General features: G+C 34.3%; 1 protein-coding gene across 1 annotated transcript in view; it reads left to right on the top strand.

Moving 5' to 3' along the window:
- The window catches only part of LOC121873529 (BTB/POZ domain-containing protein KCTD5-like), a 39,645-nt gene extending 15,857 nt beyond the window's left edge, over positions 1–23,788 (top strand). Inside the window, exon 5 of the mRNA XM_042377132.1 lies at positions 20,959–23,788. Coding sequence (XP_042233066.1) covers positions 20,959–21,002 — 44 coding nt within the window. The 3' untranslated portion in view covers positions 21,003–23,788. The remainder of the gene's footprint in view (positions 1–20,958) is intronic.
- The last annotated feature ends 1,181 nt before the right edge of the window (positions 23,789–24,969 follow it).

Below are 24,969 nucleotides of genomic sequence, written 5' to 3'. Positions count from 1 at the left end.
TCAAAATCAGATTACATATGATTTTAAATAAATTGTACTTGCAACACTGGACATTTCATTTATACTCCGTAGATTTTATCACATTCCAACTCCAACTGTCAGGTGTTGTAACTCTGAAACTATGGGGTATTGACACTATGGTCATGAAGTCATTTATCCTTATGCATGTCTCAGGAATACACCCTCAAAATTATGAAACATATTTCATAAGTGCCCTGTATATAAATTAGTGTTTATTATAGTGTTACCATGAGAAAGTTTTATGATGGCCAAGGTCTCCTTAATTTTGTTGAAAGAGGAAAACATCTTTGCTAAGAAAGTTATAGTTCCCTAAGGAATTAGGAAGGGTCAATGAAAAATAACCTGGATAAACACATTTTGTTGCTTCTATGAGAAACTTAAAAACCAAACATACAAGGAATAGCTGAAAGTTGCTTACACATACTTTGTCAGTTGTCTAAGCTAAAAAAAGAAGAGGAGATATATCTTACTGTAAGTGCAGATGGTAGCATATATGTATTGTTAGTATAAAACAAAGTAAGGTTTGAAAAAGGTGAGATTTTGAGGAACATTACTTACTGTATAGTACAGTATAGTGATCTAACTTCTTTTTATACTGAAAATGTTTTGTGTTTCCTATTTCATAACAAAATATGAGTATGCAGGAAATGAGGATATGAAGTAGGATTAGCGGAAAGATCTATGCCCCTAGGTAAAGCTTTAAGAGTTACAGTAGTAGAAGAAATTGAATAAAGAACGTAATGTGTATTAGTGTTTTGTTTATTTAGTACCACTCACAAACAGTACTCAGTCATCCTTCCCTGTGGCTACTTCAGCAACCAGTGACAAAATTAGAAAATCATGACCCAGAAAAACCCCAAAATATTTCAAACTATGATCTTCAAGTTTCAATAAATATAAATCCTGAGTGGTATGTTCAGTCAGCCTCAGCTTTTGAGAGACAAAAGTGTTCACACTTCAAACTTGTAGAACAAATTTTGTACATTTCAGTACTTACAGTATAATACAGTATCTACAAGCACACAAAACTCCATGCTAGAAAACTAAAAACATAGATTTTGAATTCTATCATCTGTCTATCACTAGCTGTTATGTCTTCATGTACATAAGGTTTTTACCAATAAAAAGCATTTGCTAGTACAGTATATCAGTTGAGTTGTCACACAATTTACACATCTCCATAAAAGACTGATGGATCATGCTATAGCTAAGTTACGAGATTCAGGACTCATATGGATGAATGGTTTGATGCAGGTACACAACAATTTTCTCGTGTACAGTGCCCCTGTTTTTCCAACATGCATTTATGATTATCGTATAAAGTTTCATGACATTGTGATTGCTCAGTTATATAATATAATGTATTGTACTGTACTTGAGTTGATGAAGTTAATAAGTGTGTGTGTGTGTCTCTTGCGTGTCACACACTAGTGTATCGGCATTAATACCTTTAATGGTATTTTTAAACTTTGGAGTTGGTTACCAATTCTTCCATAGTTGTTAATGAAGGTAGATGCAGAAATGGTTAATAAAATGGTGCTCTTGTATGCATAAATGAAATGCTTATACGTGTACTAACCACACATATGAAAGCAAATACATTTTAGACATGCCTCATACTGTACTCAGGGCTGTACAAATCTGATAGCCTGATACTTAGGATATTTAGATTTCACCTACAGTCAGGTATCTGAAGTAAAAAATGTATTCCTGTATGTGCAAATCTCCAAAATCTTAATAGCGGAAAAGCGTGTTTTTAATTCTATCATGTGCATTATGTGAAACGTTTTAGCATTTGTGTTATCCATAATTGTTAATGTTTGGATCATAGTTTTCATATGAAGTATCATCAGATGTTTGTATTTTGCAAGGTGCACTGAGACTGGACTAGTGTATGAAAGAAAGGAATAGAAAAAAATTACAGCCTTGATATTATTAGTACAGAATTTAAAACTTGATTTATTCTATGTGATTGCAAGTTAAGTTTGCATATTTTATAGAGGGCAAAATACAATACTGTATACAGTATTTGATAATTTTTTTCTTATAAATGACAGTTAATACACTGGCTCATACAGAATTTGTACTTTTTAAATATACTGTACTTTGAACTAGCTGAGTAACTCTTCTCTGTGTAATATCAGATACTGGCAATATGAAGTACAGTACTGCATGCGTTAGATGTGTCGTTGAAGAAGGCTTAATATGTATAGCTACTTCTAGTATCGTAATTGTTTGTGTATCTCATCACTGCCATTTATGTTTCATCTGTTCTTTCACTGTACAGGTAGTCCCGAGTTAAATACTGCTGACTTACGAACATCTGCATTTTCAAACGGGATTCCAATACACTTATCACAATAATCTGTAACTAAAATCCCATTTTTTACATTAGATTCATTATTCTATATTGTTTAACATCACTTTATTTACAGTATTTACATTATTTATGTATGGGATATTAACGTTGTTTTGTATGAGCAGGGTTGTGCTTTAACTTAACCTATGGAATTAACACTGTTCCAACTTACGAACAGATCAACTTATGAACAGGGGTCCAGGAATGTAATCCATGCATCACTTGTGGACTGCCTGTATGTGTGTGTTTCTATTGAGTGTATAGTTTACTGAAATAAGTTTCCTCATACAAAGTTTTGAGTTACATGTTTTATTACTTTGACATAAATTTTATGTTCTAATACTGTACTATATGAAGGCTAGAGTGTTATACTGTACCTGGTGTTTTAATGCTCTAGGTTTGTTAGAATGAGTTGGGTAACACATAGTACAAGGAAACAATGAAATGCCTTGTCATATGGAAGCAGTTGTATGAGATTTTCTTCTTACAGTTTGTTGAGTGAGTTGATAGAATGATTGCCTACATGTGTGTGGTGGTGCATGGTGACAAATGTGAAAACACATAGCTTGTTGTAACTGGCCTGACTTGAAATGGAAATAAAAGATAATCAGTATGCCTAAAATAAACAGGAAGTGTTGACAATATTTTCATACGAATTGAAACACAATTATAGGTAAACCTCTATTTACGATGTCCCAACCGACAATAATTCGCTTTAAGGATGCTCATATATCAACCCGATAACTATGGTAGGGTGACTCGCCGATCAACTCGCATTGTGCAAAAAAAAAAAAGTATCGATTTTCCCCGGACACCATTTTAACTCTTGTGGATTGAAAACCAAATATGAGTCCATTGCATACCTTGGTTTGGGCGTGGTGAATTTATGAATTCAGTGGGTTTAAGGCTGGTGGGGCGAGGACACACATCTTGACTCCATTGAGACCAAAATGTATGTCATACTCCTCCGCTTATCGTTTGGGAATGTGTCGCAGTTATCAGGTTAAGACCACTTCCCTATCTGCAATATAAACAAACTCGCATTAACGATATTTGTCCTCCTGCCAAGTCAGTACAGTGGTCTCTCGGTTAACGAAATTTCGGTTAGCAAATTACCTTCCATATGAATCTTCAATTCGGTTAACGAACAAAAATTCGATTAACGAAATCCTTACGAACATCACGTTTTGTTGTGAGCATCAGCTGATGGGCTAGTCTGCCAATTCAGTAATCTGTTCTATGTTTACATTCATTTCCAGTGGAGTAAATATCAATAAGTTGTGATCTTTAATATTTTTGCATTTTTTATATTAAAATTATTAGTCATTTTAACATTTATTTAACATATTGGTAATGGATGCAGTACAGGGAACTAGTATTTTGTGTGCCCATCAGCAGCTTGACTCAGCCACAAGGCGTCAGTTGGGCTCTGTTGACAGTGGAGTGAACATCTATTTTGTTGGTGTCTTGAATATTTTTTAATTTTTCATTGAAATTATTGGTCATTCTGAAATTTTGTTAACATATTGATAATATAGAGTGCAGTGTAGTGTTGGTTTAGATAAAATAATCTTGAATTACACCTAGTGAACTTAAAATTTTATTGGTGCAATGACGGCATCAAGCATGGGTCCCCTGAAAGGTGATTTCTCCTCCATCCCCATTTCCTTCTCTTCTCCCTTCTCCTCCACCCCCACTTCTAATTCCCATCATCATCATCATCAACCAGGAACCTTCTACATACACACCTCAAAGTAAGTGTACTTTACTGCATTTTTTTTTTTTTTTTTACTTTGTATGTACTTTTCGGTGAGCTGGAACCAATTACCCATTATCCCATTGAAACAATGGATTCGGTTTACGAAATTTTCGGTTAACGAACGACCCTCTGGAACGAATTGTGTTCGTTAACTGAGGGACCACTGTATAAAGAACGCATTATTTTCTTCATTTGTCAGCTGAGATATCATCTAACCAAAGGCCTCATGGCCATCTGGTGAACTACAGTCCAGCCATTGTAGAGCTCAATGTTTATCAGCCATCATTGGGTTTTTTATTTTTTTATTTGTTCAGAATACTTTTTTGTGTGTTTTTAATCTTACAGTGAGAGGAAATCAGTAAAGGTTATGTTGTACAGTACAGTACTCTGTTTTAGTGACTGTGAAGTAATTTTTGTGACTGAAAAGTGCTTTGGCTGTGTTGTGAATGCAAGGTGATCAGCAGCAACTTTTATCATTATTTTTGTTATCAGAATTTTTTCCTTACAGATACAGGAAATTACATAGGTTCAAAGTGTACTGTACTATTCTGTACAAGTACATTACATGTACTGTGCTCAGGTTTAGTGACTGAGGTGTTTTCTCTTCTTTAGTGACTGAGATGCTTTCATTCCAATTGTGAAGTGCTTTCCTGTTTTACTGACTGTGAAGTGTTATAGTGACTGTTTGGGACTTTTGCTCTAATTGTGAAGTGCTTTAGTGACTGAGGTGCTTTCCCTCTACTTTTGTGACAGTGAAGTGAGCAGTGTAATTTTGAAAATGTCTGGCAAGCATTTTGCTCACCATCTTTAAGGCCAAGACGAAAGCTACATCCTCGACTTCCCAAACTCTGTGTGGGGCTCAGGTTGATGTTTCCACTGCACCTTAAGACTCCCCTTAGCCTCGAAGGGGACACGTGATGATGACCAGGCTTTTTATTATGATGTCGTGAGTGTTGTTTAATTGCGTTGTAGTGCTAGTAGTATTTTTGCATTTTTTGTTTCGGTTATACAGTACATAAGGGTGTCCGACTGGCCAGGAACATATCCCATTGAACCCTATATTATAACCTGATTTACGATATTTTCAAATGCAATTGGGTTTCCAGGAACCTAATCCCATCGCAAATAGAGGGTCACCTGTATTTATTTATTTTTTTCACTGCTGGGTATACAGTACAGTATACTGTATATAGTACAGGTTGACAACCCTTTATCCAAAATTCCGAAAACCAAAAGTTTTTTTTGTGGGGCAATTTTTTTTTTTTTTTTTTTAAACAGGGATTAGCCCACCCGGGCATAGATCACTGACCCACATCAGGGCCTGGGGGGCGAAAATGTAATAGTAATAATAAATATAATAATAATAATTATTCATAGTAAATAAAAATTTTAATAAAAATACACCAAAATATAATAATATGATAACATTGATAATAATAATAATAATATACAATAATAAAATTATAAAAATAACAATAATACAGAGCACTGTAATAATAAAATAATAATAATAATAACAATAATAATAATAATAAAGAAATACAAGAATGAAAAAAAGATCAAAAGTGAGAAACACGACCTAGACCTATGAATTATTATTATTATTATTATACTTTTTATTATATTTTCGCCCCCCAGGCCCTGATGTGGGTCAGTGATCTATGCCTGGGTGGGCTAATACACATTAAAAAAAAAAAAAAAAATCTGAAAACCGAAAAATTCCGAAATCCGAAATTCCTCTGGCCCCAAGGATTTCGGATAAGGGATTGTCAACCTATATACTTGATAATTTCTTTGAATACTTAAAATAGGCAAAGGTGCCACAATTCAAGCTGATATGCAGTTCACATTTCATGAGCAGAGTACAAAAGAATTACAAAGGTTGTGCTGCTACCTACTCTCTGGGTTTGAGCTATGTACAATACAGTACAGTACAGTACTTGTATATTGAGCTTAGTAAATGCTTCAAGTTGTTTATCTTTGGAATTATTCACAATAATACTTAGATTATTATTCATAGTACTGTATTAGTTTGATTATGAGGAGAATCCTTGCTTTCATTTCATCCAGATTAAAGGCTATACAATATCAGTGGAGATTATTTTTAATATGCTTCCAACCATGGATGGTTACCATGGCTATGACCCCTCAAAGCTGCTGAATTACTTTATTATTTTGATCAATAATAGATATGATGAACTTCCCATTAGCTGCTGCAATAATATTTTGAAGTACATACCCGGTAACTGATATTTAGCAGATTCAGAAATATTCATCATCAGTGATAATAGATCTACTGTATATTGGATGTACTGTACTGGTAAATGTACTTATTGGATACTTGCTTCAAAGGGATATTAACTGTAAATTAGTGAAAATTTAAGAATCATTAGGAATTGTTAAAAAGTTACACTGTGCAGGGATGTTTGCCAAGAATGCTTCCCCTAAATCTGTCAGTGGAAATGCTTTACAATATACATCTTAAGTTGTGAATGTGTTGAGCGATAGATGGAGAAATATTGTACAGTATTCAGCACCTGTAATGCATGTTATGTGTACAGTTGCAGAAATGTGTTCCTACACCCCCTGTGGTAATTCTTGTCTCCAAACGGCCAACCTATATGACCTGTAGCAAATTTATCTAATGATGGCTGTTGTTACATGACCAACACCCTTTCATTCATAAATAGTAATACCTGTACTGTAATACTACTGTGACGTTGCCGTTTGGAGACAAGAGTTACCACAGGAAGTGTAGGAACATATTTCTGCAACTGTTCCTGGTAATCACAGATTTTAAAGGATTTTAATTTTCTCATATTTGTTTATTTGCTCTTTGATATTCAGTTAAGGTAATTTGATTACCCTCTTTACATACACACACGTACACTGAATCTTCACTAATTTGATATTGCCAGGGTTCTGGGTTGATTGAATTAACCCAAAATATAGCATTATGGTACAGTACAATACTGTATTTCAGCTTCAAAATTACCTCACAATTCTCTATTTTTGCCATGACTCATATAATCTTTACCGGATATGTGTTTTGAAGTTTGAGATTGAGAAGCCTATCATGACAAATGCTGTACTGTACACTTATCTTGCTAATGTTTATCAGCATTTTTACAACTAGTACAGTATTCCAGAACTTCCAGCAGCTTTAACATTCTTCATTTTTTAATTGCTTTCTTCACCCATTCTCTTTCAATCTTTGGGCATGGTTCCTATATTGGTTCTGCTGCTCCTAGGCTGACTCTGTCCCATTTGTTCTCTTCATTCAGCAGATGATCTTAGTGTTTTATCCAAGCATCCTTGATTTCTTCTGATCAACCACCACATTACCCTGGTCATTTCCCATGCACTGCTCACCAACAACGTCCTTGTTTCTTCCTACTACTGTACTGTACTGTATTTGCCTTGCTATTATGTATACTGTACATCAACTCAAGCATCCACACTATTCAGCATATTCTTGAATGCATTTTGTTCACTTGTAAACCTCTGTTCTGACTATGCTTGGCTTCCAGATGCTCCCCCTTGTTGCCAAGCTCCAACCAGACCTTTATCACACTGTCCACTTCATTGTTCCACCACCATGTTACTGTATGTCTGACTGGACCCTTCGGTTTGCCACACATGTTGTCTGTCACGTGTAGCAGAACGTTGTATATTTTGTCTGGCATCTTGTTACACTACAGTACAGTACCTCTGTTGCTGGTTAATTCCACTTCTCTCAACTCAGGGTTAAATGCAGCTTTAATTCCCACTCTCCTTCTCAGAACATAAATCATCTTCTTTTCCCTTCATCGTTTAAGTAACATGTCACACAGAAGCAATCTGTGCTGCAAAGCACATTCTTCCCCCGCTATAAATTTTACATCCCCAATAAGCTTTCTGTAAGATTTCCTGGGAAGTATGCAATCTATCTGGGCTTTTTTGTCACCTGACTCACCCTCTTCCTAAACAATGTATACTGCATATGAAATGAAAGTAGGAAGTATGGACAAGGTGGTCAGAGGCCAGGGAAGGTTCAGAGAAAGGTTGGGTACTTTCTCTAGTGCAGTACTGTACAATAGTGGACTTTTACAGTCTGATGATGAAATAGTATACAGTACAGTACTGTATATTTGAATATTTTATATTGTCAACAGTAGGTGGGGAGACTGTTTAATGAAAACAAAATTGATTACAATTTAAATGAGTGTTTGTGTGTGTGAATGATACAGTAGTTCTGTAAATCAGATTAAATCTCATATACTGTACTATACAGTATTCCCGTAAATCTAAACAATTGAGGTGCAGGGGTGACAACTATCCATAAAATATATTTGCAGTCACTTTGACATCACTGACATTTTAAGAATTTTGTAAATTATTCCTCTATTTCCTTTGTGATGGTGTGTTAATTTGTTTTCCTGTTTTCTCTTGGTTGTTTGATTTCAAAGACAATAAATGCTATTTTCACTCTTGGCATTAAAGTTGACCCAGTTCAGATTTTGTGTTCAATGATAAAGAAGCCTTAATGAGATTGGTGTTTACTTCATCTTGTACTGTACTGTACTGTACTGTACTTTACGGTACTGTACTGTACTGTAATATACTGTGATGCTCTTGCTTAAGTATTTATTGGTAGAAAATGTGAAAACAAATATTTTGGGTTTTGTCACTGCTGTATTTTGCCTTTTAGTGTGGTGTAAACCAATAGTGTAGATATGATTTGATTCATGAGTTTAAAGGTTTTTCTTATACAGTATTTTACACTTTACATTTTTATGAACTCAATGAAAATAACATTTTATTCCAAGTTTTAAACACTAACAGAAAATTATTAATTTTAAACCCACTAATAATAATAATAATAATAATAATAATAATAATATATATATATATATATATATATATATATATATATATATATATATATATATATATATATATATATATATATATATATATATATATATATATATATATATATATATATATATATATATATATATATATCAAGGAAAGAAACAACAGATATCAAATATCTTATCACGTTTTCATATGGATCTACATATATATATATATATATATATATATATATATATATATATATATATATATATATATATATATATATATATATATATATATATATATATATATATATATATATATATATATATATATATATATATATATATAATTTTTGGGTTATTTTTACTATGGTTGATAAAAACAATTTGGAATATGATCTTTGTACAAATACTACAGTACTGTACTGTACTTGATGTGTGTGGTAGATAGTGATGTGTGATTCATTCTCTGCTAATACTACATACATACTGTACAGTTCCTGGACAGTACATTGGGTTTGGATGTTTATGTAATCAGTTTCTTGACCTTACAACATACATATATTTGCACAGTATAATTGAACATTGTACTGTACTGTATTGTGCATAGCTGCTGTATAATTAGCATGCCGCATACATTTGTATATTATTTGAAGTTTATTGTGAATGGGTGGTGTTCAACTTGTTCCTTGTGCATACAACATATTTTTTACAATGAATGAGCAATGTATTGTGAATAATGCTGTATAACCAGCATTCTGCATACTTTTGTATAGATATTGAACAATGTTTTGTGAGAGAATAGTATAAAATTTGTTCTTTGCCTATACTGTACTGCATACTTTGTACAGTAAATGAACAGTGTATTGTGAGGCGACAATGTAACACCTGTTCTTTGCCTTTACTTCATACTTTTGTACATTAATTGAATACTGTAGTGCATTGTGATTGTGTAAGGATGGTGTACAATTTGTTCTTTGCCTTCACTACATACTGTACACTACTTTTGTACTGCAAATGAACTGATTTTTATGAATGAATGGATGGTGTAGAAACTGCTCTTTTCTGTAGTGAAACAGTTGTACATTAAAAATAATCATTTGATTATGGACTAATGAGTCCATCACATTTGACTAACTGCACATGAAGAATAGAACTCATGAACAGGCAGCTGCTTGACATTTGTGTTGCCTGGTGTATTAAGCCTTAGAGACGTTAGAAAAGAAAAGAAGGAGAGCAACTTTTGAAATACAGTACAGTACAGCAGCTATTTTGGCATATCTACTTACATCATAGTCCTCTTTATTTCAAGTGCCTCCCCCCTTTTTTTTGTGTTGCTGTGTATTAGTGTTTCAGTTATACATATTTGTGGAAGGAACGTGTTAAAGTGAGCTCGTGCTTGAAAAAAACCACATTTAACCTTAAACAGCGACAGGTAATAGTAAGATACTCTAACTGAAAGTTTCTATTTTATTGGGTGGTACCTGACAAACCAGGTTACTGTAATGAAGTGGCAAATTATACTTCATGACAAGCAATACATATTTTCAAAAGAAAAAATCTTAATATTTTTGCTTTTATTAGGTCACAGTGTACTCAATTAAACAAAGACTATGCAAGTATATTACAGTAATTCCCTGGAGTAATTGAGAATACTGTGCTGTACTATAGAAAATTGGAAGGAAAATTAGATAAAGATACAGTACAGTACTTCCTTTTTTTCAGTTAGATATAATGTGTATACAGTATTGTGTAGTACAGTATTGGCAAATCATAATCATCAAGTATTCTTAAAAATATGATCATACTTTTAATGGTATAAACAAGAGGGGGCACTAACACCTAAGAAAGAGGAATATAGAGATTGTAGTTAGGTGTTGATTTCTTGACTGGCACTGATTTGACAACAAAGCTGTGGCAACCTGAGAGAAACCCAGGACAAAGATTACAGCTGAGAGTTTCACTGCCGAGCAATATATTCTGGAAGCCCAGTATGCTCTGTAGTTTAATACAGTATTGGGATAGGTTACACATTATGAATAGTGAGTAAAACATGGAAGTGTTGTTACTATGAGAGTCATTAAAAGGTTTACAGGTGTGGGTAAGTGCTGATGGTCCTTCAGAGCAAATTCATTTCAGAGTATTGTACTGTATTGATATGCCAAGTGAGCATGAATTAATTGAGTTTGAAAAGTGGAGACATTTTCTGCTGCTCCATGAACCTCGAGATTCTGACTCGTGAATCTGAAGCATTTATGGACAGAATAACGTACTGTATCAGTGTCTACTGCTTCAGGTTCACGAGTCTGAATCTCAGGGTTCATGGAGCAGCAGAAGAGGCAACAGGACTTTTTTATGTGACAGTACATCAGAGAGAGGTGTGAAAAGAAAGCTCTAGATAGACACTAACTTGATACTGTACACTATGGGTCAATTCACCCTTAATGCCAGTGGATAGTGAGATTTGATGTTTGTGTTGGAGGTTTTATAAGAGTGCAGATGTTGTGAGGTATTCTGATAATTCATATATATTTTTAAGGCTTAGGATTAGTTGCTATAGATTATACATCCTCTTGCACTATGTGTAATTTCTTTTAGATGCCTCATTTAAATGTGAACTTTGAGGAATACATATACAGTACTGTACTGTACAGTACATTATACTCTGAGAAATGCATTGGTACCTTAGTATTTTTGCATTACTTTGGAGTACAGTATTAGAATGATGTAATGTAGAAGTTACCTGAAAATGTCTTAATATTTAATTCAACCTTTTCTGTACAGTAATCCTGAAAATTTACCTAGGGTTATCCCAATACATATTTTAAAACTTGAGTTGTATTATTCTTATACAGTAATTTCTTTGTATGATTGGTGACTTTAATAAGTATGCCCTAGTGCTATAGTGTGCTGTATATAGTACAGACAGTCCCCGATTTATGAAGATCCAGTTTACGCAAATCCAAAGTTATGGAAAAAAATTCCCATGTTTCACTTTATGCATAAAAAATCGGAATTTATGATTTTTTCATACTTTTTTGCAGTATCAGAAGATGATGCGTTGACACAGGTACATATCTCATGGTTTTCCCTTCCAGACCTGGTCAGTTTATAAAGACAAACCAAAAACAACTCACAGTACAGTACAGTACAGTAGGCCCTTCAAATTTGCGGGGGTTAGGTTCTCAAAATGGCTGTGAATCGCCAAATCCGCGAATAACATTTGCTGATCGGGGGAGAGAGGGGTTACATTTTTACTTGTGTACAAAGAAATGTTTATTCCCTTTATGTGTTTGCCCTTAGGACAATTATTTCTTTTACCTGTATTGTATATATAAGTGTGTGTGTGTGTGTGTGTGTAGACACACACACAAAACACATACAAGTAAATAATAATGCAAAAATCCATCCACAAATAATCAGAAACAAATGTAGTATTACAAACTTTGAGTCTACCCTAAGTCTACTCTGTGCTTAATTAATAACAAAGCATGGAGTAGACTTGAGGGTAGATGCAACGTTTTTAATACTGCATTTGTTTCTGATTACTTGTGAGAGGATTTTCCCATTAATTTTTATTTGTATGCATTTTGTGTCTATATATATACTGTATATATATATATATATATATATATATATATATATATATATATATATATATATATATATATATATATATATATATATATATATATATATATATATATATATATATATATATATATATATATATATATATACACACAATCAACACCTCAACCCTCCAGGATTCGAACCCACGGCCCACTAACCCATGACTGTGACCGGGGAACGCTAACCGCTGGACCACCAGGATACTAAAAGCAGTCCTAGACTTTGTTATATTTCACACAAAGCCTGTTCAACGAGCTTATGGCACCGTGAACCTCTAATGGGGACTACCCGTACGTGGGTTCGAATCCTGGCGGGTTGAGGTGTTGATTGTATGTAGAAGTCCTCTATTATTTGTGAATGACACCCTGGATGTACCCAAGAATGTGTGCGGGTAGTTTTAAAGTTGCCGGCATTTTTGCGGCCAGGATAGGGACAGTAATTCCCTTTACCTGTCCCTATCCTGGCCGCAAAAATGCCGGCAACTTTAAAACTGCCCGCACACATTCTTGGGTACATCCAGGGTGTCATCCACAAATAATAGAGGACCGTGAAATAAAATTCCGTGAATTATCCAGGCATGCTGTACTGTATACTGTAGTAAGAGTGGTTAACTAAGTTAAAATTAAAATTCACAAAGTATTTTAGTTATTATGACTATATAAGGCAGTGGCAAGTTACTGACTCAAGATATTTTGACTGTAGGAACACTGATGTGTTTCGTATCCCAAAGTTTGATATAATGTCAATGGGAAGAATATATAATGTTAAATGGATAACTTCAGCATACCTTCTTAATATAAAACCTCATCAAAAATTAAATCCAGTGAGAGCAAAACATCTCTTAATGTATATACTGTACACACACAGTAGACTTACTGTTGGTGCTTCACTACAATATTAAAACCATATGTCTTGGCTGGACTTTACAGTCTTGCACTGCTTCACAACCTCTGATGCAGTTTCTCATAACTTCCAAATTCCTCACTGTATATATTTCACTTTTATGTTTATAATTTGCTTATAATCATTGTGTACACCCACAATTTTCATGAAAAACATGTTTTGTAGTATTTTAAGATGTTTTGGGGAAGTTTTGTTTTCTTTTTCATAGGAACATATCTCTGCGTTTATGATGGGAGTCAATGAAAAAATGATCCAATTTACGAAAACTGATTCATGAAAGATTTTCATGAACGGAACCTTTTCGTAAACTGGGGAATGCCTGTTTATATAATGTATCTTCAGTTGTTGTCAATCTTCCCTCGGCAGTGCGGTGTCTAGTATCAATTTGAAGGCTGTATACTGTATGTGATTGGTTTATAAGTTATGAATGTTGCTTTTCATCATAAATTGTTGCAACACCCCATTCCCTTCCCTACTTGACCCCAAGTAAGTGCCAGATGCTGTATCATCAAAAGTGTTGAGGAGATACTGTCAGCAACTGTGCCCTTATATAGCTACTGTACTGTATATGTATGCAAACTTGTACCCATGCACAAATGATAGCCTATCAGATTTTTTGTATTAGCTAGAGCATTTATTTCTTACTGACTATAACATATAGAATGCATTGAACCTGTTTATTCAAGCCTTAAGATTTTATCATGTTAAGGATAATTATTTTATTTGATTTTTTATAACATGAGTAGTTATTGGTTTGTAATGTTTATCCAAGTCAGGCAAATATATTTATGTATTTTTACAAAAAGGACTTTGTTTTAAAATGATTTACATCTTCCTTTATACACACAGGCCTTACTACCTAATTATATTACGTACACAAAGCAACACCACTTGCTTGATGTGACTCAAGAAAGTCTTTTTTTTATCATGTATGAATTCTGGGGTATGTATAACTTTATGTGTTCAACACTTCTCTCTAAGACACATGGTCTGTGTTGAAGGCTCTTATCGTGAATCTAGACCTTGTGATATGAAGAGGTTCTTTGAGCTTTAGCTAATTATGTGCCACAAGATGAATTTTGTACTCTCATTCTTACTCCGATTTCTAGAGAGTACAGTATGTGTGAAGATATGTTACAGTATATGTAACTCTAGATCTAAGTAACTTAGCAGAATTGTAGACTTTTTTTTATAAGGAGTTACATATTGGCAGGAATCTTTTATTATCCTATGTGTAAAGAGTGTTTAGACAACTTAAGGGCAGTGTATAATAATAGATAATAGTGTTTAAGTGAGGATCATCATATGGAATATTGCTTAGGGTCTGCAGTACAGTACAGTACTATAGTCTCTCTTTGGCCACCCCTATGTGTAGGTGCTAAGGCTGGGTTACATTTTATATTGTGAATAGCTTAGCTTAGAGGAATTGCTGGATGTATCAAAGCATGTACTGTAGATAAAAAAAGGAAATGTATTCTCACAAATAACAAAAGATCTCTTGAGTATCATTTCTAGTGTAAACATCCAAGGAATTGAAAACTTTTATGTGTTATTAATGACAGTTAATAGTTTCTCAAAGATGAAGTAGCTTACAAAGGCTCCATGGCCCTGTTGTTAACACTCTGGACTCCCAACCCATTAGATACAGTTTCAGTCTCATGGCCAGGCAGGATTAGTTAGATTTAATTCTGCTGTCGTGTGTGCTGAGCTGGCCTCTCAGCCATTATCCCGTCCTGGGCTAAGTTAATCCTTCTTGTCTATGAGATATATTACCCCATAAATTTTGGGAAATGGCATAAAAGTTACAGTATAAGCTTTTATCTTATTTAGTTTGTCATCAAGTAAGTAGGTCTGAGGTTATGTATGGAATATGTAAGATAAGGAATGGTGAGGACAAAGAAATATGTTGATAAAAAGATAATACAATAAGAGATAATTAGATATTCACTTAAAAGATAGTAAGTTACATCTCACCAGCAGGTAAGATAATGAGGAATAAGCAGAATTAGAGTGAGTAAAATAAAATAAAAGGTCATGAAATGAAAGTTCAGGTACTGTATTAAAAATGCAGTAAGAACAACATAAATGGGAGTAAAGGAGAATTTGGAGACCAGTAGAATTGAAAGTTTTGGAACATGAACAGAAAATACAAATCTGGAGTATGAGTATTGTACAGTATACATGGAAATGTTGAAGAAATACAGTACACTATATGACACAGGTAAGTGGTAATGGGATGGGTGAATTTATTGTAGGGCATTCCAAGTGTGGGTGTAAGTGGATAACTATTTTCAGAAAAGATAATGGTTTGTTATTTGAGTACGTACAGTAATCTTTTGAGACTAGAAAATTATGACAAGTTTTAAAAGCCATTAAGAATTATAACGTGACCATCCAATTTCAGATAAATTTAATGGCATTAGATACAGTTGCCTTTTTGTTATACAGTTCAGTACTGTATCTGGATCATTGATTGTTATACAGTGTCCATCAATAATTATCTGACCCATTTTAAATATCAATTAAAAAAAATAGTATTGATAGAAAACACCAATTTTATTATAATTGACGGACACAGGCTTGAGTAGTAAGCAGAAATGAGAAAGGTGGGGTGGATGTGCAATGAGGGTGGCCATTAGATATATAAGGTAATTAGTATCTGTAAGGAAACACAGAAACCCTTCAGAGCTAAGAGAGTGACTGGGTAATTGAGAAAATTTGCAAATTTGTGTTTAAGAGGTGAGTTGCAAGAAATTGTATTTAGAGTTAAGAACCTGGCAAGAGATACTGCAAGAGACCACGCAGCATGGAGGGCTTTCATTTGGTAAATGCGGCAAACACTCAAGCCAGTGTTCAATATTGGGTTGGGTATTGGGGGAGGGGTCACTCACATTCATGTATTACTGTATGTACTTACTTGTGCTTATTTATTATTCTAATAAGTTGATTCCTATATTTTCTAACTTTACAGCTCCTCCCCGACTTACGACCTACTTGACTTACGACCACCCGCACTTACGACCTGCCTCAGTCGTACCAAAATTTTGTCAAATTACATATTTTTGAGTCCCAACGTCAGTACACAGACAAAATTTTCGTTTGTAATTCACTTTAAAATGGCTGGCAAGCTTAAAAGTGAGAGTTTTGTGGTGCTGAGAAGAAAAAATAGACACCCATTTTAGATTTTCTATGTACAGTATTATTTAAGCATTTTTGACTTACGACCTGGATTTGGGTCCCTAACCCCGTCGTAAGTCGGGGAGGGGCTGTAATTGCAAATTAGATAATAAAATTTGTTAATAAAATCGCCAGATTAAAGGAGTTACTATATTGTCCAACCACAAAATAAAAACAAAGTGGCTAAAAACATCACATTAACTATAATATGTCTTGTGATAATATTACCAACTTAGCAAATGGTTACACTGTACTGTACTGTAGTAATTTACAAGTGATGAACATCATAAGTGGGTTTGCTGCTCAATTTTTATAGCTCATGTATCACAAATTATTTTAGTAATACAGTATATAATTGTTATTTATTTTTTTATTTTTAACTTTTTGATTGATCATATTTCACATAAAGTATAGCTTTCCTGCAGTAATAAAAGTGGGGTCTTTTCAGGACCCATGGTGGATCTTCATGAATTGCACATTTCCATGGGTGGTCAACTCCCCTTGCATTTCGAACCCAGACGCAAACATGGAAAACAGCTGTAAAGCATTGATGATTAACAACTTGCATTTTTTTTCTTGTCTTCCACATTTGCATCTTGTTCTGTCCATAATATTATTGAGGTTATTAAAGATAGAAAATGGGTGATGTAAATTAAGGACACTGTGTACAGAATTATGCAATAATATACAGAGTACTGTACAGTAGTTTACTGTCGTGTTCAGCTAAATTATTGATGGCTATATCTTGTAAGCAGGAGTGACCATCCATAAATGTTGGTTATTTATCAGAATAAAATTTCCATATTTTATATGCATAACCCATTTATGAACAATACAGTAATGTACTTCACTGTATTGTATATGTATTTGAAGCTTTGTCGTAATTTTATGTGCTGTACAAACTTCATGGGATAAGCATTTTTCATGAGTATTTTTTTTTATTCTTTTTCTTTTAGCCATTCACAGTTGAGGCAGAATGTATGTATCATGACTAATACTGTTTATAGGCAAGATATCTCTTCACAGGTTTTGAAATCACACATTCATGGTTTTCAGTGGAAACCAGCCATAAGTCAAATTAATTCAACAGACATATTAGCCAGTTCAAATATTAACCTGATAACAGAAGAAATGTGTGCCAAAACTCAGTTAATCTGTAAACACATTTTTAATAATTTTGTTGCTCCGTCAATGTACTACGGTACTGTGGAGTGGAGTTTGGCACATGATCTTACATATTTCATCTTGGGGAAGGATGACCATAAACAGGTTGCACACCCTTTCATACTCATTATTCATCTTTCACTGCTGAATTTTATTAATGGTTTGCAGTTTGTAAATAATAGAGCCTTGACTGCCAGCTTTTTCAGTTCCTGCTTGGTCCCTGTATAGACATTGATCAAAAACCTTGCATACCATAAGACAATTTGAAATTCAGAAAGGATGGTTCTTCGCTACGTACATGGAAATTCCAGAATGCTGCATACTGTACTATACGGTACCAGGTTCCAAATGAAATAGAATACATTGGTGATTACCGTATCTTGTGAAGAAAGATCAAAAGTCTTCTTTTACAGAACCTTAAAACCAGGTATGTATCTGTATGCCAGTGTCGACAAAAGCTGTGCTCATTATGCTTCAATGCTTTACTCAGCTTAAAAGCAATATCATGCTTTTGATATGTGTATATATATATATACATACACACACAGTAATACCCCGATTTACGCTTTGGTTTTGCTTTACTCGATTCTACATTTACGCGGTACCTCGCCAGAACCGGAATTTCATTTTACGCTGTGCATCTACTCATATACGCGAGCGAAGTATAATTTTTTTATTTAGCTCATAAAATTCATACAAATTACCCGGCCAGAATATAATTTACATTGATGGAATTCTTACAATATGATGATCATTTTGAATATAAACATCATGGATTTTGCATTAGACATACAAATTTTAGAGCTAATGTAATAATTTGGTTTGCACAAAGCAAATATTAATCTTTTGTGCAAAATATATGAAGTTTACATTCAAAATATTCCCTGACCTGTAAGGAATCCAGAAATGTCAATTATATTATCCTAACTTTAGTCTTAGGTATTATTTATTATTATACCTTAAAATCTAGTGTTTTCACCCAAACATTTCTCAGAGAGGGAGGAGCCAGCGAGCTTGGGAAGAGAGAGAGGGGGGGGGGGGCGGGAGTTGAGTCCATTATTTGAATGGACATTAACCTGCGACTGTATTTCTCTTAAATATTAATTGTGTATGCATACCATCATAAAATTAAGATGTTATTTATACTACAACATAGGTATTGTGTCGGAAAAAGTGGGGTTTGGGGGTCGGGCCAGTCTCTATTGGAATTAATCCCATATGTTCTATTGTTCACTTTACGCGGTTTTCACTTTCCGCGGTACCCCGTGGGTTCAATTGACCGCGTTAATCGGGGTACTACTGTATATATATTATGATTTGGATAACAATTAGGATTTCATCATGTGGATGTAGCTTGGTTCCATGTAGATTGTTTATGAGGGACAACATACAGTACAGTATTGTATTTAATTCAGTATTAAAGTTTAACCAGATATAGAGTAAATGCTTATTCTTTTTTATCTATGCATTTTGCTATTTTATACTTTATAATCTTGATATGGGGCCATTTCATAATTAACATAAGTAAATACAGTATTTCCTACCATGAGAACCTGCTGTCAAGTGACAGAACCAGGTGGGTCAGAAGGTTCTGTAATAGCAAGGACAAGGTGTGCCCACCTCCCATGTCTACTGCCTGCCCTATCCACCACTACTCACCTCTTGTCATTCCAACTATCTCTCATTGCCCACCTCCTGCCCTGCCATGCCAACCACCCCTCACTGCCCACTTCCTACCCTGTTCACCTCCTGCCCTTCACTCCACCCATCACTACCAACTTCCTGCCCTGTAAACCACTGGTCACTACTCAATCTCTGCTTTATTTTGTTTTAATTAGCACTATTTTTTCACAGTATATTTTGTCCTTTAAATATCACAAATTCTCAGAGAGTTTGTGTACAAAACTCATATACTGTATGACAATAGAAATACTGTACTACAATTAATTGGACAAAATCAAGGTTATAAATGTGCAATATAAAACTATCAATAATTCTTCATCCCCTATCCATTGACTTATGAACTTGTTAATTACTGTTACTGGTATGACTGCCTGAAATAGTTACAAAACAGCAGTGAATGTACAGTACAGTACTGTATACATAACTGTAATCACATTTTATGTCTTAACACTGCTTTAACGGTATTCTTAGCTGATTTTATGCTGGTACAGTAATGTACAGTACAGTAGTACTGCACAACACAGATCATATGTGAAAACATCAATGAGCAAGCGAACAAGCTTGTAGGATGGCAGCATAATACATCAGCCAATCATAAGCATCCCATACAGTCACATGACAGTGCAATAGTGGCCAATCGTAGCTTAAGAGCACTCTGAGCCAACCCACCCACATGCCCAACATGTGTCCCCATGCCAGAAACATGATGCAATCTCTCAGAAATTCATTTGAATGCCAGCAACAGAGAGATTTTCTGTAAATGCACTGATTCCATCTCTTTGAAATTTATTTGGATGCCTGGAATGAAGAAATTTTCCTTGGAATTTCTCAGAATACAAAAAATAATTCCGGCTATTGGAGAGTTCCAGGGATCAAAGGTTCCAGATGACGGAAAGATTATGGTAATTTAATCTTCTGCATTTGTTTCATATTACTGGACTTACTGTGTGGGTTTTTAACACCTAGTAATACTGTATGTAGACATAGAAAATTTATAGTAGATAATCCTTATGATTATAAATTATTAATTTCATTAGTATTATTTTATTGGAAAATATTGTACAGGTAGGCGGGTAATCTTTGAATACCTCAGGGAGCTGCAACCTTGCCATACCAGCTAAGAGAGAGCTTGGATGTCCTTCTTATAATGTTTGGTTCCCATTCTGTAAAAGTGGCTTAAAATTTGCCTGATGACAGCCAGGAGAGAGGCACAAGAGCATGCAACCTGGAGAGCTGCTGTCAGGTAAACATAGTAACCCATGTAAGCATGGAAAATGGTTGTAAAATGGGGATGATGATAAAAAATATTGTACCCATTAAAATATTTGTATTTATTATACTGAAACAAACATTATAAACTAGTAGTTGAAAGAGAAAACTTAATACTGTAGTTCTCTTTTTTTGTTTTTTTACAGCTGAGCTGGAGAATGGAGAGGCAGCCCCGAGGGGGTTCCATTAGGAATTTTCTATGCAAGGGAAAAGTGCTTTCCCTGAGTAACAATGATACATTACTGTACAGTACTGTCTGTGTATTGATTAACAAAGGGTAATTTTGTAGAAATGGCTTGACAGTTTCCTTTAGTACTTTCCACTTCTGTCATCTTCCTAGTAGCAGTGGTAATCCACCTATCAAGTTATCAAGTATATTACATTACCAAACATTGCAGGTTTTCTCCAGGTACTCTGGTTTCCTCCTGTACTGACACTAGACAAGAAAGGTTATATATAACAAAGCAGCAAAGAACAGACCATCCTCCAAACAGCTAGTAATCTTCTGTGATGAAATTATAAAAAAAAAAAAAGCTCCTCATTATGTTGTATAGTTAGTTGATAATCTCTACAGTACAGAAGTTATAAATACGTACTGTACTGTAGCTGAGTGTCTGGGCTTTCCAAATATTACAGTACTGTACTGTACAGGTATGTGAAAATTTGGTGTATCATTCTTTTACAAAGTTGAATACAAATACAGTATGTGTGTAAATTGTCATAACAGCTGTATGCATTGAGTATAGTGTGCATGTTCATGAATAGTCTTAGGAAAGTTGTAAGCATTAAGTAAGTAGCTTCAGAGAAAAATAATTGGGTAGCAAACACATATCAAGAATATTACACCACAACTCCATTTTCCCTTGGAGGTACAGTACAGTAATCAAAGGAAAAATAGTTTTGTAATCGATCCCAACATTACAGATTTGGTACTGTATAGTGTTATGACATATTTTTTGGCAAAAATAAAATGTGTCATGTACAACCACTTTTTAATGTACTGTATAATTTAAAATTCTGTAAAAGCTTCAACTTAAAGTACTGTATCAAACATTTCCTCATGTAGCAGATGGTGTCACTCAAGTAAGGGATATGAGATGAATATGATATAGTATTGATTTTCTAGGTCAGTAGTATTAGATTGTACTGTAATGAGCCCCATAATAATTTATGAGGTATGAACTACGAAATTGCTTAACTGATTAACTTAAGTATACTGTACTTGTTGTTATTTACTCAGACTTATGTCCTTTTTACTTTTACTTTTATACTCTTCGTCACTGATCGACTCATTAGCTTTGTTCATGATTAGGATGATGTATGCCTGAGGCCTAGCTTGTAAAAAAAATGCACACTTAATTTTGGCAAGTTTTATGGTATAATGATAATAATGATGATGATGATGATGATGATGATGATGATGAATGCAGCCATGTAATAAATGTAGTAGTTTAGATTATGAAATAGATATTGGCAATAGAAAGTAATAAATACTTTCTGTTCAGGATAATACAGGTTTCCCTCGCTGTACGAAGGGATTTAGATCCTGAAAACCATTCGTAATGTGAATTTTTGAATAGCAGATAAAAGAACATGTAGGGAAAAAGGGTTTGGTTCTCAATGACAAGAAAACCCCTAGATCATACCCCAAAAACATGAAATCAGTTCCCCCAAAACATAAAAATCTATACGTATAACTAATGATAAGTAGTGCTACCTAACACATTAAAAACATAAAAATATACAGCTAAAACCATTAACGTAAAGCTGAATCAAAGTTTAACACAGCCGCCATTTACATATATGCTGGCTGTATCATGCGTGCCTGGCGCTCATCCTCCCAACCCTAAGCAACACTCCCCCTCCTGCTCACACACATAAAGAAATGTTTATTCCCTTAAAGGTTTTTACCTTATGGTAGTTATTTCTTTTACTTACTTTTTTTTTGCACATTATGTATGTACTGTAGAATTGTGTGTGCATGTAACTGAGAAAAAAAAAGTGAAGAAAGTTCAGTTTATCTATCCAAAATTATGAGTTGATAAATAATCATAACATAACTCCTCTAGCTTATCCTGCTAACTCTTGCTGGTGTATGAAATTTTTTAATCCTTTTACGTATGTTTATGACTTTATGATAAATATTTTTGGTTTTTGTTTTCCACATTTTGTATGTAGGATTGTGTGTGCATGTAACCAAAAAAATCTGAAGAAAGTTATGTTTATATTCTATACCAGAAATAACTAGTTGAAAAATAACCATAACTCCTACCTGAACCTGGTAGAGAGTGTTAGGGGTACGGTATGTGTCCGCCCCAGCTGACTCCCGAGGGCTCACAATTGGAATTTTTACTGGGATCCAAACTCGTATAAGTTGGGGAAGCTTTCATAACATAAAAGAGGTGGTAAATTAGGACAATTTTAGAAGTAAATTTTTGTATCTCAAATGTTCGTATAAAGAGGGATACCTGTATGTTGTGATTAAGAGGGAAGAGGAGCAGGAAACTTATTATGGTTGCTTATATTTGTCTATTCAGAATTCTTTTTTTTTCATTTTGGGAATTTAATGGTTATAATTTATATGTTACTGAGTTCTATAGTATACAAAACACAAGGAAGATATTTTGAAAGGTTTTTAAAAGAAACAATGTGAACAGAGCGCTAAAGTTATTAATTCACTGAAAAATCTTTACATTAAACTTTCCAGTAATACCTCTTAGACTTAAACGTATTACAGACAACAACAACCAAAATTATTAGAGTACAGTACAGTAAACTCTATTGATAACTCGTGGCATTTGGTAACTCGGAATTTCATATAACTCGGCATGGATATGGTCTCGGAATGCATTAGTATAACTCAGGAAATGCCAAGATATATAAAATCTGGGAAAATCTCGGCATATCTGGCCACCTGCATCACCTACCATGCCTGTGTCACCTACCATGCCTCTGTGTCACCTACCATGCCTCTGTGTCACCTACCATACCTCTGTGTCACCTACCATGCTTCTGTGTCACCTACTATACCTCTGTGTCACCTATCATGCTTCTGTGTCACCTACTATGATGCTTCATTCTTCACCTGCAGTGCTGGTAAGTGTTTCTGTTTTACATTTAGTAATTACATGTACACATATATGGGTCGATAACTTTTTATTGTTGTATTTTTGTAGGAGGGGGAAGTGCCTCGATTAGTCGGAATTTGGGTCAACTCGGCAAGGCCAGAGCCCCATATGTGTCAAGTTATCGAGGGTTTACTGTTTATGTATACAGTACATGATTCAAATCATCTTGTGTAGCATAATGAAAAGGTTAATTAATATATTTATAGGAATGACTTTATTTGTATAAGCACCCTGTACTGTAGTATTTTACATTCATAATGTTTGTTTCAATGATGAATGTGAAAATTTAATTTTACAATGTTCCTGCCCTCCAAAACTTTAAGTTAACCCCCTACCACTGCAGCAGAACTCCCACAACCCTGCTGTTTTATTTTCTTAAAAAATTCCAAAGAATCGTCTAGATTAATAAGTACAGCATGCCGTTCAAATTTGCGGATTTTTAATTTGTTGACCTCGGTTATTTGCGGACTTGAGGGTAGACTCAATATTTTTAATACATTTTTTTCTGGTTATTTGTGAGAGGATTTTCCCATTGTTATTTGTTTGTATGTGTTTTGAGTGTGTGTGTCTACACACACACACACACATATACAATACTACGGGTAAAATAAATAATTGTCCTAAGGGCAAACACATAATGGAATATATGTTGCAGCCATTTTGAGAACCTAACCCCAGCGAATTTGAAGGGCACGCTGTACTGTATAGTTCTATACCCTACACTCAGAGCTCAAAATTTATATACCACATACAGATGTACGGTACATTCATTTTCACCCACCCAGTACAGGTATTAATAAATTTATTGAAGTACAGTACAAATAGTAGATGTACAGTCAGTACACAAATTACCTTAGTGGGCTCTGGGTGAAGGCTCTTTACTTCTCTCTAGATGTTCATCTGATTATGAGATTATTCAGCACTATAGTGGCTTCAAAATGTAGGTTGATGGTCTGTGATTGAACACAACATACTACAGTACTATAACGTATCCAGTGGTTGTCCAGTCTTTTCTTAAAGGTCAACACA

Source organism: Homarus americanus, unplaced genomic scaffold (genome assembly GCF_018991925.1).
Source record: "Homarus americanus isolate GMGI-L3 unplaced genomic scaffold, GMGI_Hamer_2.0 scaffold30858, whole genome shotgun sequence".
In the NCBI taxonomy this organism is placed as follows: Eukaryota; Metazoa; Arthropoda; class Malacostraca; order Decapoda; family Nephropidae; genus Homarus; species Homarus americanus.
The sequence above is the reverse complement of the archived record's forward strand: the minus strand, read 5'-3'. Positions and strand labels throughout refer to the sequence as shown.